Below are 18,129 nucleotides of genomic sequence, written 5' to 3'. Positions count from 1 at the left end.
CTTTATCCTTATGTACAGATGCACCCACCATGTTAAGTTGTTTGGTAATTGAATGTAAGTTGCCCATTGAAAGGGGTTTAGCATGGCGGGGTTTTGTCAAGAGTGAGATCATGAGTCAGACACATGACATGACGTGACATATAAAGCTTAAGAGAAGGAAAAATACATCTTAATATAAGAACATGTCGTGGGTGATTAGAGAGAGGTTGAATAATAACTTGTGTTTCCTGTTGTGTGAATAAGGAACTGCCTTTCCTCAGTAATACTGCTGAATCCATTTGCAAACAAATAAAATGCAGACAAAGGGATTCATTTTTAATATTACGCCTCGGGGTATTTAATTGCCAACTCTCACCTGCACGAGACAAGAATTTTTTTCCCCCAACAGCACTACCCACCTCCAGCACAGACTTGCCCTCTGCGCTGTGCACCCGTGTGTTGGCGGTTCCCTCTGCAGAGATGGTGAAGCGCTCTCTCCTCCACAACATGGTGGCAGGCGGGTTGGACATCACGTCGCAGCTTATGTTCACTGGGTTCCCCTCCCATGAGTAATAGATGGTGTGGTTGGTCAGGAACTTTGGTATATCTGTCCAAAACATGGAGATATTACCTCAGGCACTTGCCTCATTTATATGGTTAATCAGCTTTTTGCACTAAACCAGGACCTAAATTGCTAAAAGAGTAATTGCTGGTGGGTCTGGAATTTTTGGCAGCCAATTAAACACTCAAATCAAAGGTGAAGCTGAGCTGGATGATCAAAGACATAAAAATGACTTGCTGAGGCTTAACACACACATTCCTCAAAGGGAGAAGAAAAAGCATTTCATTAACACTTCCCAAACTCCCTCTGCAGTGTTAAAAAGAAAAACTTTAACTTAATTGAAGCCACCTCATGCTGGGGAAGGGAAGAATCTGCATTACGATCATCTCCCCAAGAATAAAAATAAAGGATGTAAACAGAAGCTCATTTGCCCCAGCAAATAGGAAGGGCAGTAATGGACGATCGCAGCGGCGAGCTCTCGTGCAGATTTCTTTTGGCCCAGTCAGCCCAGCTCAGTCAGAGAGGCATTATGGTTGTTTTATGCTCGCTTGCAGGATTCCATTAAAGAGATTGATGCCTGGCTCTCTGTCACAGCCGAGGACACGTTATCCCCCCGCAGCCTGCAGTGACTTAGTAAATGAGTTCATTAGTTCGGTGGCAATGGCTGGCTCAGCCCCGCCACACTCAGACTCACAGCCTGTGTCTTTCTGCAGAGTGGGAACCAAGTCTGAGAGCGAGTTGTCAGCTGTGGCTCCAGCAAAACAAGTTTACAGTATAATGACAGCAGCAACTTTGCTTCATGGTTGGAGAGTGGGTGCATGCATGTGAGATTTATTTTTTCTACACAAGGATGCCATCAAACTTTTTTTTCCAGAATGTCAACTTTTCAAAAACTATGCAAAACAGGTTTTGAAGGGAATCCATGAACCCAAAAGTCACCTCAGCCAGAGGAGGAGAAAATTGGTTTCCACATGACGACAGAGATAGAGTGTTCATTTTTTTCCTGACTGTCTCTCCACATTTATTTATTTGTCTGCCCTCTCCCTTTGCTGTTCCTCTGAGCTTCAAGGTGGAAACACTACTACCAAAAATAAAAAAAACTCTTTCCACTGGTCTCTTGCTGGCAACAGAGCCGCTCTCATAATGAAGCTAATCATTTCGAGGCAAAAATGGAAATGTTTGCTTCAGAGCTCATTAGGCAGGGGATAGCCCGCCCCGAATAACCCCAAACAACCAGCACTGAGGAATGGGTGCGCTCGTTGGGAAGTAGGGGAACTGTCAGCGGGGGAAAACGAAAAGCGATGCATGATATCCTCTCGCTAATTAACCCTTCTGAAGGCTGTGCGTGGGGTGCAGTGGGTGCAGAGGTTTTGAGGGGGTGAGTTGTTTATAATAATATAATGATCTTCAGAAAGAAAAACAGCCAGTGTGAAAAGAATTATTATTAGAAGTAAGCATGGTTGAACTTTCAAACTCTAAACAAGACTGCAGGGGTTTACCTGTTGCTGATTTGACTGCTGTGTTTCATTTTCACATTAAGGATCTAAAATAGGAGTGGTTGGGGTTATTATATCTATATCAGATGAGCAGGGCTCCATACAGTAACGCTCTTATTAATTTTGCCCACAGACAATGTTACACAGCTGGTTGCTTGAACGTTTACATCTCATGCAACAAAGCAGCTACATAGAAAAGAACCAGTTCAAGTCAAAGAAACATGACTCTGTGCATGACAACTCAGTTATGAGTGCCACAGGAATTTGTTTCCTGTGCCGTTAACCACACCAAGGCTGTGATGTTGAATTATTTTTGGGGATTTTAATCACTTAATGAGCAATATATTATGCACCAGTGTTCGTCTTTAACACTTGCACTATTGTCTGTTCAAAATAAATAAAAAGAAATGTATCCTTGACTTCTTTTACATCCCTATAATACACACAGAGATAATACAACTATTTGATTAATTAATTGCAACTGTTATTGTTGTTAAGTTATTTGCCATTTTCCAGTAGGAAAAGAATCTATGACGTTGCATTGTACTGAGGTAAGAGTCAATCTTGTGGTCAGTTTCAGTGGTTAAGGGGTAATTTTGTGTGATGCACTTTTAGAATATGTGAAAACTGGATGTTAAATTGCTCTAATATCAGTTTAGGATCAATTCCACAATTACGGCGAGGTGTTTTTTGCATCTCATGGGCTTAGCAGTGTTTAATGTCCTTAATAAACTCCTGTCCAAGTGTCAATAGTGAGGTTGTTGCTTCTCTTTTATCAATATAGTTAAAGGGTTTGTTAAATGTACAAAATGGTAATAGAAGTCGTAGAACAGTACAGTACAGTACAGTACAGTAGAACCACACAGGTGTTTTTACTTAAGTTGCCTGATCAGACCTCTGCTCAGGACAGTGTGTGTGGTCTTATCAGCAGGAATAACTGGAAACAGCTGTGTGAGGGCACTGAAACACACTCACACTCAATGTCCAGGTACATGCTCTTCTGATGACCTCCGATCCTGCTGAGTGCTTCGCAGTCAAATCGACCCAAGTCGGTGAGCCTCACGCCGCTGATGGTCAACACCGACTTGCCGTGACGTCCGCGGACTTCAAAGCGTCCGTCCTGACTCTGGAGACACATATAGGACTTATTATTAGGCATGACATCAACATACAAATAGCTCCATATGTCTGTGAAATAATGTCTCACTCGCATCATCACAGTTGATGTTCTTCTGTTCAGACATTCTAGCTGTGAGGTTTTTTTGTGGAACGTTTCGGCAATAAAGAGTTGCTTTAGCATACATATAATTTTCTAACCAGACAGACCTGGGGTGCTGAAACAGGAGGGGATTGATTATAGCACTGAATAATTTGGTGGTAATTTATTTGTGATGCTACATTTGAAGAAAAGGCCACATCCATGCTTACGATCGTGTAAAGCTGGAGTGAGAATTGGTCTATTGAGATATGAAAGTGAATGAACACGGAGCTAAATAAAAGGAAAAAGACAAAAGACAAAGGCTGATCCTATTGCCAAGTAATTTACAGAAAGTTCCTCGTCCAATTTTGTAGTTGCGACTGAATGACAGCCCCTTGATCCATTTTGACCCCCCTTGCAGGCCACTGTCACTTGTCACACAGAGGCAGGGTTAATGCAATAAACTGTCGATTTATTACAAGGTCATTACATCTGTATGAAGACAGATGGTATCAATTTGAAGCAACGGGTCAATTACAGCAGACGAGGCTATCATTCCAGTAATCGACATTCACTCGTAATGAGAAAAAACAGCCCAGGAGCATCCTTGTTGCAGACCCGATATGGCTGTAGCCCCGAGACTGTTACCTAACAGATAACCTTTCTCACCCCGGAGAAACTACTTTTCAGAGGTCCTGTCCATGATGCATCTGAGAGCTGCAGCAGGTTTTGTTTGTTTTTTGTTTTTTTTGATTGTAAGAAGATTTGAAGGTCAGACACACTGGGTAAAATCATTTTAAACAATATTACTTGCTGTCTTTTAAACTTGAAATACTAAATCAGATGATAAATATGACGAAGACCAGCTACAAAAATGTTTCTTTCCTCCGTTGTTTCCTCTTCATGTAAATGTGTAATGAAGAAGTTGGTTTGGCGTTCTCTTTTTGCAGACACGGCATTGGCATGAATGGGAAACACAGTTTTAGTTGGAGGAGTTCTTATTATGCATAGAGTCTGAGAGTGTCGTCGGGTATTTTCAATATAAGTACCCATCAAACGGCACATAGCATACATCATGATGGCAATCTATCCAGGGCTCTCGAAGCCTTCGTGAACTAAAATACATGGCTATCAAGTATAGCAAGAACATACCATGATTGCACTATCACCGCTAGGGAACATTGAAATGGACCGGCTTGTATAACTGGAGACACTTGGTGCTTCTCACTGCAGAAAAACAAGGTCTTTTTTATGAGGGGGCTGCTGACATGGACGTTATATGAACACGATCAGGATAGTAGTTCAGAAGTAGACACACTGCACAGAAGCTTTGTGGCTATAAAACAATATACGTACAAAGGTATATTTATAATTAGTAGTTTAGTATAGTTATACATGAGTTTTTCCCACATTGTTGCACCTTCTAATTAGTCAATTAAGTCAGCTTAGATAAACCGTTTTAATAGAGTAAAAATAGAGGTTATTTAGCTCAAGGCCTGAGGGTTAATGTAGGATTGCATTCAATTTAGTGTTGTGAGTTTGCGTCTAATAAAGGAATTAGAACTTTAAAAAAAACAAAGCTGAGGCTGAGAGTTAAATCAGACTCCCAGTCAGCCTATCTAGCAAAGGGGTAACCCACAATGCCTTGGGAGGTTTTTGTTAGTGGGAAACATCTAACTTGGTGAAGAACCTAGAACCAGCTTCCTGTTAGCTTAGAAAACAGATGGAAACTGCTCTGTCCCGATTTAACAAAATCTACCAACCAGCACTTCAAACGCTTGCTGATTACCTAGTTGTTTCTTGTTTGTTTATTCTTGTTGTCACCGTGAGGTTGCCAGGTAACCAGGTAAAGTCAGGGCTAAGAGATAGTTTGGCACATAATCCCTCGTAAACTGCAATTTGGGTTAATTTTGTTTGCCTTTGGACAATTATGTGACTATCTTGGGTTCTTTAAATGTTAAAGTAAAGTTAAAGTATCATAAACTGACTGAGCTTTTTTTCTTACCACTGTCAAAAATGATCATTTCTCTGAAGTAGTTTCACTTCTTTTCTTTTGACGTGACCAGAGCATTGTCTCTGCACTGGTGAGTTCTTGCATGTATGTTTGTGTGTGTCTGCATTCCCATCTACTTAAGTATATTTGCATATTTATAAGTAAGTCTGTGATATCGGTCTGTGTATGTGTGTGCACATTCTGCACACCTCCTACATAGATTTCCTCAGTAAATCAATTCACATCCAGCCCCTTCCAATGCCCTCCTATCACCCCCCTGCCTCTGCTAATACTCATTATGTGTCTAAGCCTCATAAGCCTCGGCCGTGAGGCCCCCTCTTCTGAATCACACTCTCTTTATGTTGTCACCCGTAGACTGCTTCAGCATTATCCTGTTTAGAATTGCTTATCTTTGCTCTTATCGCTGCTATACTGTCAACCAATGAGGTGAAGCGGCTTTTAGGGGCTCGGTTCTGGTCTCTTTGTGCTGCCACTGCACACTTTGCTTGTTTGCCTCGCCAGCTGAGGTCAATGGGATTGGGAGAGTGTGTGCTGAATAGGAATGCTGAGGAGGAATGGGGTTGATGAGCAAGGAGGAGAGAGGAAATCTTCTAGGAGGGAGCTTCTGAGTCAGGAAATTACTCGCTAACCCCCCCCTCCATCACCGCCACCACCTCTGCCAACTGACAGGGTCTGTCTAGAGACGAACTCAGCCCGTAAAGCGCAGCCTGTTTGATATGCAGCTCTGTCTAACGACAAGGCAAGCGGCCAGACGTGAACACAACAGCGAGTCACATGCACGCCTGTGGACACATGCGTGTTCCTGCAACTGCATGCTAACTTGCACATAATGTAAACACGTGAGCGGTAGCCAACATGGCAGCAGAGAGATTAAAGGAAAGTGAAAGTTGAGGTAATAGAGGAGCAGCTGGAGATGAAAAGAGAAAAGAAAAATATATGAAATCCTATCCCTCTCTGATCCATAAAACCTTATACACGAGAATGTGCATTTACAGTGAAGCCAAATCTGGAATGCAATCTCTCAAATGGGATTATGGAGACTTTTCCTGTGTTATTTTATTCCAAATGCTGAGAATTCAGATATTAAAAATGTCAGCTGTAAATGTCAGCGAGGCTGGAAACACACTGTAGTCTAATTCTGGCGAGCATTGCTTATACTTCAACACTTTGTATTTGCACCACTTTAATGGTTACTGTACCACCTGGAGGGTTCACGAGGTTTCAGAGAAGGAACAACAAAACCTTGGCTAAACATTACTATTATCTATTTTTTTGTGTATTTTTGAGTGCAGTATGCTGCTTTTGTGACCAGGTATTCAATGGAAAAAAAACCAATAATCTCAATAGGTGTGGGAGTCTGTTTTTTAAGGTCGATAAGAGTTTAAATCAACACAAATACACGCCCAAGTTTGACTTCTGAATAGCTCAGGAAAAGGTTAAAACATTCTTTAAAAGTTGTATTCTATTGAACCACATACACCACGTTACCCCAATATGAAATATCAGGGAAATATATAGTCAGGGGTCGCCAGATTAAGAAATAATAGAAAAGGGGTCCCTTAAGGAAAAGGGTTGGGAACCACTGCATTATGTCAACAATCACCTAAGCAAGAATACAGACTTTTAATGTCAGCAGCTCTTCAGCTTTGGGTGTTATGCATGAGTAGAACAGGAGCTACAGTGCAGCTAACCTTGCTTGAAACAATACCAGAGGAGTGAAACAATACCCCCGACTCAGATCCTACCTCGGTTCGTAATTAAATTCCAGGAACTGCATCCCATTATGTTCTCTTACCGAGGGTCAAGGTGTTAGTTGACAAAGAATGAGAAAAATGGAAGCAACATTATGCAGTGAGTAAAACTACGCCCTTTGAAGCTTAATGTCTCTCAACAAGAGAGGAGTGTGTGCAGGCTGGATATGCAGATTGGAGAGCAAATTGAGAGAGGAACATCCTGCCTTAAACCCAAATGACTACGGCCATCCATCACGCCTCGTGCTGCACAAGCCGTGTTTGTCTTTGCGTATGTTTAGGTGTGTTGGGTTTGCACTACGCATTTCCATAATTGCATTTGCTGTGGAAAGAGAAGCACTTACTCTCATTTTCGGCTGTGATTTATCAACCCGAGCGATTCGAGCCAATGCACACATTCATTTATCTCTGCGGTGACCTTTTTTTCCCGAGCAAAAGAACGGCTGCCATCTTTGTTTTTTTTTAACTGCTTCTGTGAAAGCTTCAACCCCTCGCCAGGGAAGCTGTGATGGAAAGTGCATATAATTTTGACATTGATGGCAGCTCGTTCAAGAATAATTACTTTTCCAAGAAAATGTGGCTGCACGTCATCAATTTGTGATTTGTGAGGCTGTTTTTATGGAAGTGAATAATGGATGTTGAGAGAAAAATACACAACAGAGGCCTAGTATCTTCACATTTTTTAAGTTGGATAACATATAATGTCGCAGAGTCAAAGGGAGGTACAGACCAAAGTTCAAACTAAAAGTATTAATGTTTGACCTGAAAACTTCAAGGTTCTTGCTGCTTCTTTGTGCTCAGAGCTAATCAAAATAAATGCGTGCGCTGATTTCCCTTGAGATAATAATCTCAGCAAAGTCGAGAGATTTAAACACTCCCTGTAAAAAACATGGACCAAGGTGAATGTGCACGCTTTCTTTGAAGGCAGCTTTCATATTATAAAACGTCTTTGAGGTATCGTACATCAGTTATAGAAAGCTAATTCACAGAAGTATTGTTGACTTTTGTCTTGCTTTAAATAACATAACAGCTCTACACTCATTAGAAAATGATTAATTGTGAACTCTTGAATGTAAATACAATCACCATCTGCCTTTAGACAGGCCCTGAGCCACACTGCTAGCAATATATGACTAACTGCAACATTTAATATATGGCAGATGGGAATGATTGTCAGCTTTTATTTTTATGAGGAAATATACAAGTAATTACCTTTTAATGTCAGCTACTTCTTTTAGTACTCAATCAGAATAAGCACAAATAGTCCAATGTTTTCAACATAAATAAAAGCAATGACATTAATTAATGGTCACTATAAGAACAGAAACATAAGAAAAACATATCATCTGTACTGCTGTAAATTAGTTTAATGCAACATCAATTTAAGTCATTTTTAAATTGTAACTCCAGTTAAATGATTTTGTGGTCTTCTGTGAATTGAGGTAATTTTTGGAGATCTTGGGAACTCACTAAATACCACGCACGCTGTCGCCATGTTTACATTGGAAACAGTAGAGGCAGTGGCAGCAACCACTCACTGTCTGAAAGTACCTTAACTCCTTTGTTGATGATCATCAGCCTCAAGCAATCAGACACATAAGCTCCCAGCTCATGATGCTGATGCCAACATGTGACCACCACAGAAGCAGGGAGATGAACGCCGACATTGACAACCGAATTTAGTTTTACAATTCTTTGCATTTGTTGTATTGTACACACCTATGAATATTATATTCAATTTCGGATAATAGATCCTCCTCTTACATGTTACACACAATAAAAGTATAAAGTGACGTAAATAAGTAAAATAGAAATAGTGAAGTCAAGTACAAGTACCTTGAACTTGTGCAGTACAGTACTTGAGTAAATGTATGTATGTTTTTTCCACTACTGTAAATCTCAGGGGAAATCAGCAGGAAAGCATGAATAAAATATCTTTTGTACACAGACTTTCCTCTAATCAAATGTTTTTTTCTGAACATCTGTGAAATACAAAATGACTCAAAAACGAAATCACTTGTTTTGGTCGAACTATTAACATATTTTGGACCATGTGGAAAATATGTTTTTTTAATTCAACATGTTATTAATTGTACTGGTGTGTTTTCTAGATCCATAAATAAATCAAATCAGAAATTCTCATTCTTGTAAGTAGTTGTGCATGCATGCTGTACGATGGTGCACACAAACACAGAGCCAGATGGACTTTCTGGCAGTTTCTACCTTGTCTCCGTCAACGAAGGTCTGGCCATCCCTGGCTCTCCTCCAGGAAATGTCGGGCAGAGGCTCGCCGTCAGCCACACAGGAGATCATGGCGGCGCTGCCCTCTACGGCTGTCACGTTTTTCAGCTGGGTGATATGGGGCTGGACTGGAGGCCACAGAGGACGAGGGGGGAGGAGGAAGTGAATAAGAGAAAGAAAAAATAATTAGATAAGTGAGTAAAGTAGAATAGATTGAAAGGAGGGGGAGAGGTGTGAGGGAGCAGGGTGGACTGAGTAAGTAAAAGGGTGAGCAGGTGAGAAACTGTCAAAGATCTATCTCATACGGGAGGGGAGATGAAGCCGATGGCACGAGGTTTAAATACAGAGCTGATGCATGACTTTGGTACTGACAGTCTAGGCCAAGATCATTTATACGCCGCAGTCGTACTCAACAGTTTTGGCGTAGCGGGAAGGCGTGTCCTCTGGCCCATTTTGTGCAGATTCCTTGACCTAGATGATAACACAAAAACTGACTTTGCTAAAGTTTTTAAGAACAAAACCTCTCCTTCAGTGTGCATTCCACTTTTTTTTGTTTTACATAAATATAGATTTTTCTGTCGTGGAGGACGCCTCTCCAGTGAGTGAGACGATGAGCGCTGCAAAGCGTGCTGTCGGGAGGGCTGCTCCCCGTTCGCCTCCTCCTGATAAGATGCTGTTAGCAAGCCCTGTAAAGCCATGCATGTCAAGGGCGCAGAGCATGTCACATGAATCATGGATTGCTTCTTTTTCCCCCACACACACTGCGCTGAAGTCCTTAACAGGGTGCTTGCAAAGTAGCATGGCATAAAATCCAGAAGGAAAAGGGAAGTGGAGGGAAAATAGTGACTTCTGTACTGGAGGCTTTTAACACCGCCCGGGGGGAGATCTGGAGATCAACTCCGGGTGGAGGAGCCATCTCGAGGGGTTTCAGGAGCTTGTTAAAACATGGGGTCACACAAACATACAAACAGATGCACACACACACACACACACACACACACACACACACACACACACACACACACACACACACGTATTACTACCTGCAAGGGTCTTCAGTGAACAGACCAATGTTTTAAGAACAGAGCCTTTCCTAACCACTATATACAGAGCTGTGATAGCAATAATAACTCTAGCTTGCCTTTAATCCTTTTCTCTAAAAGTGAAAATATCCTGTTTGAAGGATTAAGTTAAAACAAAACCTCCAAATATACTGTTCACTCCATTTACATACATAATCATATAGTCCAGTACAGCACCACACCACCCACTACAAAGCCTCAAAGATAAACAAAGTAGAAATATCTAGAAGAGAGCATTGCGAAAGAAGAATTCATTCAAGTTGTTGCACAGGATTATATCAGATTGTAGTGTTATTAAGTGGCCAGTTAGTGTATATCAGTATATATGTTCACACACTTTCTCCACCAAATAGCATCAACAAGGTATCTACTGTAAAATGCAGCTCCACTAAAACATACAAACTAAACACAAAAACACTGTTACTGTATTCAATAGGTATGATGGAAACCCACAAAAATAAGCCCCAAATCTCAACAAATATGATTTAAGCTTTTAAAATAAACAACAATTTCAGTAACAGAACTAACAAAAACAAAAACACAAAAAAAAGTTATTCAGTCAACAACTTAGTTCTTAAATGTTCCTAAAACAAGTTAACCTGATTTAATAATTTTAAACATTTCAACTTCACAACAAACCAGCTTACTCTGAACATCATCTACAACCAAGTTCTTCATTATAGTGCAACAATGAGCCTGACTCTCGAAAGAAAACTGCAGCGGGAACAAGTTTTAGGAAATTAAAAAGTTTTTCTTGTGAGAAAAATAAGCTTTAATGAGACTAAATGACTTGTTGAGATGGTTTCTGCAGAGAGGAAGATGTGAGGAGCTTTATACATGATCATCCACATCTATTAAAACTTCACTTTCACTCAATAATACAAGACAAATACACATTCAATGCCCAGACCCACACACACATACACAGATAAAACTGTTAATAGTGCTGAGACCGGTCTGAACCAGTTCTTCATCATCACCTTATCTGCAGCCGTTTTGCCCCAGATGCCCTTCATCATGCAAATATTAAATGGAATATGTCTCATTTATCAAGCATGGTGCAAAAACCACTCTGCAGGGAACATTATTAATAACGCATTATCTAAAACATTTCAACTCTAAATGGGAAGGAACTGAGAAGCATTTGTGTGCTAAAAGATAAAAATCCAGAATTAATTTGACCTTCCAGGAGTATTTTTACACAATTGAGTTTATTCTTTTCAGGGTGATGTTTGAAGTTTCTTCTTAACACAGTATAATTAAAAACAAGAATATTTTACTTTAACTTTTGTTAATAACTATAATTACACTGGATTATATTAATTATAAGTATTGTCATAATTATACTTGTAAATGTTGTATTTAGTAACCTCGGAGTGTCAGTCCTGACACTAAAAAAAAACAGGCTTCATTTTGCTCTTAACCCGTGAAAATGCCATTAATGCTGTCAGTGTTAGAGCAGAATGTGACATAATGACATAAGAGAGGCCTTTGACAATAGAAATATATATAAATACAGTTTTGGTACAATTTAAATCTCAGTTGTTGGCTAATGATAGACTAAGGAAGCTTATTTGTAATATTTACATTAGCATTTCTTAGCTGTTTATAGACAGTTTATTCCCCAGTTGCTGCTATCTTCTGCAGCCAAACAGCATTTTCATTCCCCTTAGCAATATTTGTCATTACATAAAGCTCTTATCCCACACACTGACAGGTTTTAGAAAACAAAATATGACCGGATCTGATAATGATAATGTGTGTATTTGTTGTTTCAGCTGTACAGATTCACAAAGCAAATGTCAGCATAGATTATCTCCTGTCATCCCTGATTCGACTCTACAAAGTTTAATGTGTATAACAGAAAGAAAGCCACCGTCAGACAGTCTTATATTATCTATATGATCAGTCTCTACATTTCTATTTATTGCAGGAGTTATTTTACTTACTTTGGTAAGTTACTTGACTCACCCTGATGAGCGCTGAGTAGCGCATTGTGTGTTTCTAGTCAACAAAAAGGAAAACAATGCCAAGATGTGTTCAGCCAACTTATAATGAAAATAAGAGAAGAGGATGCTTTATCACAGACTCCTGACAACAGATCACAAAGACTCTGAGGTTCTTTAAGGCTAAACTCAAAGGCTTCTGTCAGCAGAAAGATGTGTATCTCTGTTTCCTCTATGATAAATTTCTCCCTGTATGACTGCTGAAAAACGGAGAGTTTATAAAGAAGCACCTTGCTCTTCTACCAAAACCTGACATTTATGGTTGATGCTTCAGATAGCTGAAAAATGATCTGCTCTCAAACTGTTGACTGTTGTCTACATTTAGATAGTTCTCCGAGGAAACAATGGAAAATGCACCACCGAACAAAAACTGTCCAAAACAAGAAAAAAAACATGTGAGTTATAACATATAAATGGTGAATCTGTCCTTTAAAGCAATGTATGAACAACAGCTTACCAAGACTAAGAGTCTACAGCCATGCTAGCTGCTCTGTGAGGCTTTACCTAGGCAGTGTGGAGCTTTGAGCTAACACCAGCAGGCTAACATGCTCACTAACCCTATAATGTTCATCATGTTGGTTTACAATGTTAGCCCTCTCATTAGCACTAAACACAAAGTACAGCTGTGGTCATTAACCAAAGATCAAGATGGCTCCAAGAAATCTAATGTAGCTATTTATAACAGTGTGAATGGTGGATTTCTTTCTTATGGCAACAAATGATGCAAAGACCAGTTGACGTAATCCTGGGAGACTGATAGTACCTGAAAGCAAAATAAAGAATCCTACTATGGCGAAGGCATGACCTGCCCTACTCTGCCTCTGATTGGCTAGTACTTGTTGCCTTCGTCAGTTCAGGTTGGTTGGGATTAGGCATGACACTCGAGGTAGGGGTGCAGGGCAGCTCCTCTCGTAGAGCGCGTGCCCCGTGTTGCATGTCACCCTACCGCAACCTTTCTTTCCTATCTTCACCTGTCCTAGCAAATAAAGGTAATCAGAGGCAAAGCAGAGTGGGACAGAGGCAGATTAGGGCGGGTCATGCCTTCACCGTATTAGGATTTGTAAATTCATTACCTGGAAGGACTAACACTCACAGCTCGAGGGCTGCAACAGCTACTCCACAAAGCAGCCAGACAGCACACTGTGGTGATAGTGGGCCCCCAGATGTGGAAGTGTTTAAGTCTATCAATGTGAAACAGGAATGAAAAGGCTTCAAGCAATTAAACGCCACAATAACCTGTTTGTGGTCACACATGTTCATGGGTCTACATGAAGAAGCCCATCTATGAAAACGAATATCCAGCAGCTGCTGCAGCTTTGTAACAACTCATTCCTTATCCTCTGCTCTCAAATGAAAACTCTTTAAAAAAATTCTTTCATTTTTCTTTTTTCCCTCTTGAATCACACCTTCCTTTTTGTCACATCTTTCCTCTCATTTTCTGCTGAAAATCGAACTGCCTTGGTTCATTTTTATCACCTATAATAATGTAATCATATACATTTGAGGAGGGAGACATTTACTGTGTGCACTGTCTAAGCTTGCCTGTAATGTATGTGATCCTAAAATTTAAGTTTTAACATTATATTCCTGTTAAAATCATTTAATATGATAAGTCGATAAGTTAATAGCATTCAGAAAATGAAAAAAACATGCCTAAAGATGAATGGAAAACACATACACACCCGCACACACACCTTGTCTGACTTAAATGCCCTGTTCTCCTCCCGCCTGTGCTGTCAAGAGTAATAAAACTAACTTACAACTGCATTTCCCCAGCACACAGTGAAAAGCTGAACTCCTCCCTCCCTTTTAACGTCTTCATTTAAATGTGCATTTGAAGAACAAGCGCTTCTCACATCTTGAAAGGATGTTGATGACTGGAGCACAAATCCCCATACATTTTCATGAGCAGGGATATGTACTATCACAGTGATCTGTGAGGGGATAGCCAGCAGGTTTATGAAAATATAAATTGAAATATTTTTATTGGGAGTGCCGTAAATGAAATATGAAGCAATAAATGAAATATTTCCTTTCAGCGGGAATATATCATATTGATGCAGTTGTTATTGTGGTGGGCTGAGGGCCATATCTAGACATTCATGATTCTGAAAAACATTTTTTTTATGAAAAGGAATTTGTGGAGGTCCTTACAATAAAGCTTTATGGATCAACATAAAACACTGTTTACTGTCATGGGCAATGTTATTACACTTATACACACTTTGGAAGAGCACAAATTGGCGGATCATGTAAAATGAAAACAAACTTTTTAAATGTTAGGAAGCATTTGTGTTATTTTAGGTTAAGACTAAAGAAAGGGTCAATTCACAAGGAAGGGGTGGCGGCAGATAGTTGGTTTTATCTGTCCATGTGTTGAGATGTCATTATATTTTTGCTGACAGCCCAGTACAATGGACCTATTAAATATTAACTGTGAAGAAACCTTTCATCACAACAGTTGAAATACAGTGTAATACACCAGAAATGTCCTTGCCCTCACCTCTTGAATGAATGAATTCCACTCAGTAGAGTAAGAGTTGCTTAGTTTCTAACCTTAAACTAAAAAAAATAATATGCAACAACCACTGGTTTCCTGTTTGGTCAGCCTTGTTTCAATGTCAACATCCTTACCGAACACCTTGAGGAAGAGCTCCCTCTCCTGAGATCCTGCCTTGTTGGTGGCCTTGCAAGTGTAGGTACCCCCGTCGCCCTGTCGGATGTTGCGGATGGTTAACATGCTGCGCCCTCCTTCCAGCCTGTTGAAAATGTACTGCTCTGACGGCTCCAGCTGCTGCCCTTTCCTGCACAAAAACAAAACAGAAGCACGCATCGCAGATGAGCGACAGGAACAATATCCAGAAACCAACTCACACCTGACAGTGCCCTCCACAAAATTCACACCACAGCATCTGTAACATCAAGGGTGGTGTTACAGATGTATAATCTTAGCACTTTGGATGTCAACTGATCCTATAAAAGAGAGGCTAAGTGCAGACAGTTTGGCTTTGAAGCTATTTCTATCTATAGCACGTAAACAGACGAGAACGTGACAGCACTTTTTATAGAAACCCTTTCAAGTACGATGAAAGCATTGTTTTAGATAGACATATCATTCTATAATTGAAATAGCTCAGCGCATCATTTTGTAGCTTGTCATCAAAATTTTTCAAATGCTACGACTTCTCAAACTTTGCCATGCGGAAAAATAGTATCTTCATATCCTCCGTTAATGCTTGAGTCTCTTGAGAGCTCACTTGTGTTGTTGTGTACATTCTGTTATGGACTGCAGCACTCACTAAATGACTCCGGTGTGGTGTGGAATGCAGTGCTGACTTAATGCCTTTCCTTATTGGACTCTGTAGGGAAATTAGTCAGAAAAAAGCAACAGCTAAATTGATCCATGTCTATATTTAAGCTTCATAGCAGAAGCATATGGGTGTGAAGCAGGTTCGCAGCCTCCCCCGCTTGTTTATTTACCGCAGCTTAACCAGCCGTGTAATCTATAAGGTTAAAGGGATCGCCAATTTTGGGGGCATTTGACTTTTTTTCTCTTACTTACACAGATTTAGACAAACTCGTGGGTGCTTTTTTATGCCATCTGGATGCAGGATAAAGTATTAGATCCATGACTGTGATCAACAAAAGGTAATACACTTTTAAAACTTTTTTCTTTTACCTCAAAAGATGTATGGAGAGTTAACAAACAAACAGACAAAGTCGCTAATTTCACTTTATTTTGTTTACCTGCGCCCACAGGTGTGTAGGACAAATATACATTTGAATTTTGAAATAGAAAGTTCTTAAAGCTGCACTGATCAATATTTCTATACCAACAATGTGTCAAATGACGATACGCAATGTGAAAGGGGGTAGCGCCACAGCAACAGAGAATTATCACCCGAGCGTTTCAGCATCTGTGCAACATAACATTAAACTGTACGGATAGATAAAAAGTATCCATGAACCAACCCTATGTGTAAAAGAGGAAACAAAGTAGAAGAATGTGTTACATTATCTAAAAAGCAAACTATCCTTTTAAAATAGAAGCCGAGGTTAGAGAAGATATTTGCCAATTGATCCAGTGGAAACAGACAGTTGATGTTCTAGTTGTCCAGAGGTCAGAGATGCAGCCTTGTGTTGTGGCTGGGCGATATGTGGTTTGAACCTTTGGATCAGCCAGATCAGTGAAATGAATAAGTAATGTTCTCCTCTCCCTAAAAAACTACAATCTGTGTGTCCTTGAGCAAGGCAGTTAACCTCCAGCTGCCTCAGTGACCAGTGGTGATTATAGGGGCAGATCCTCAGGTGAGCGTATGTAGCTGGATGAGAGAGAGAAATTCTTAAAAATAAAATCATTTTGTATAACAGAATACCAAGAAAAAGATGAAGCTGATGTTTACTGGTTAGAGCTTGGATAGCAGTATTGTCAGTTGCAATTTATTATTAATCCACCCAAATACTATTTTAATTGTGTAATATGAAGAATAGGGATGAAAACCTGCTTACTGTTTACCTGTTCATTCAATATGGATGATAATGCACTCAATCTCAACCTTGCACCCTGTTTTATAACCTCATAAGCTATTGTGTCTATTGAATTTAAAAGCTATGAAACACAGAGCTTTGAATAATGCATACCTCTAAATATATTTAGAGACTTCTCTATATATCTCAGACTGTATAGCCGACTGTGTGAATGAAAAATAAAAACACTATTATTATTTTGGGGATTTCAAATGTGCAGATTTCTTAGACTCAGACACAAATGCAGTAATGCTGTGTAGCGAGGCCCAGGCCCCAGCCTCACCGTTCTGTAGGAGAAGTGAGAGGGAGGATAATTGAAAGTCGACGGAGGAAACACCAAAGCCAAGTAATAATAACTGTGGCGAGCCAAAGAGGAAATGAAGAGAGGCCTCATCTTTGGAACGGACAGTGCAGGACGGGCTGCAGCACTGAATGTCATTATACTGACTGACTGCTGACAGGTAGTCCATTACCCAAGATGCACAGAGGACGAGGCGAAACCTCGCACTGACAGGAAATGCAACTGGGGATGCTGGAGGACGCTGGGAGCGGTGACATCAAAAAGAAAACTAAATTGGATTGTGATTGTTGTTTACTCCTAAGCCGATTCTTTTGTTGAGATGAACCCATTTTAATTCTGCAGTGTGGGATTGACACGCGGGACTTATTGACCTGGGAAATGAAGGAGAACACACCGAAATGTCTGACAGTCAGTGGACACTGAAGAGCTTAAGATCAGTGTTGATGTACAGTTGAAGTGATGCTATGAGAGGCAGCTGTCTGCCCTTGACAAGTTCTTTACATAAGATTGTACTCAGAGGCGGGATTACCGTGAATAAAGATTTTCCTTTAAGGCAGAGTTTTTGTGGAATGGTACCAAAACATCATGCCATACAGACATTAATAGAGCGTTGAAGGGATGACATCGCCCTGGTTCCTCCCAAAAAAAGTTTCCATTGCAGAAAATAATATCTGTGGTGAACTCATTTTGTTCAGTAAGAGAGTCTCCACAAACGAACACGTTTAATGTCCCTGACAATCTGCAGAGCTCTATATCATTAATAGTAACTGACACAAATCTCATGCCACTGACCAATAGCAAGCCACCTGAAAGTGTTGAGTGAATGAAGAGCTGGAGAGTCCAAATTGGAGGAAGCACCTAGTTTTATATAATCTTACTTTGTCTGTTTATAAACTTCTCAGTGTTGCTGTACCACTTTCTGGTCTAAAAATACTCAAATGGCAAATTGACACCGGCTGCTGGATGAGTCCT

The 18,129-nt window shown here is 40.2% G+C and overlaps 1 protein-coding gene across 3 annotated transcripts in view; it reads right to left on the bottom strand.

The window, feature by feature from the left end:
* The window catches only part of LOC127378549 (neural cell adhesion molecule 2-like), a 260,470-nt gene that overhangs the window by 38,657 nt on the left and 203,684 nt on the right, over nucleotides 1–18,129 (bottom strand). For all 3 annotated transcript variants that reach the window (XM_051427454.1, XM_051427455.1, XM_051427456.1), the window contains exons 7-10: nucleotides 14,964–15,133; nucleotides 9,224–9,369; nucleotides 3,013–3,163; nucleotides 399–586 (exon numbers count right to left, since the gene is read on the bottom strand). In XM_051427454.1, coding sequence (XP_051283414.1) covers nucleotides 399–586; nucleotides 3,013–3,163; nucleotides 9,224–9,369; nucleotides 14,964–15,133 — 655 coding nt within the window. The remainder of the gene's footprint in view (nucleotides 1–398; nucleotides 587–3,012; nucleotides 3,164–9,223; nucleotides 9,370–14,963; nucleotides 15,134–18,129) is intronic.

This window comes from Dicentrarchus labrax, unplaced genomic scaffold, assembly GCF_905237075.1.
Source record: "Dicentrarchus labrax unplaced genomic scaffold, dlabrax2021, whole genome shotgun sequence".
Taxonomy (NCBI): Eukaryota; Metazoa; Chordata; class Actinopteri; family Moronidae; genus Dicentrarchus; species Dicentrarchus labrax.
Note: the sequence above shows the minus strand (reverse complement) of the source record. Positions and strands in the feature narration are given on the sequence as shown.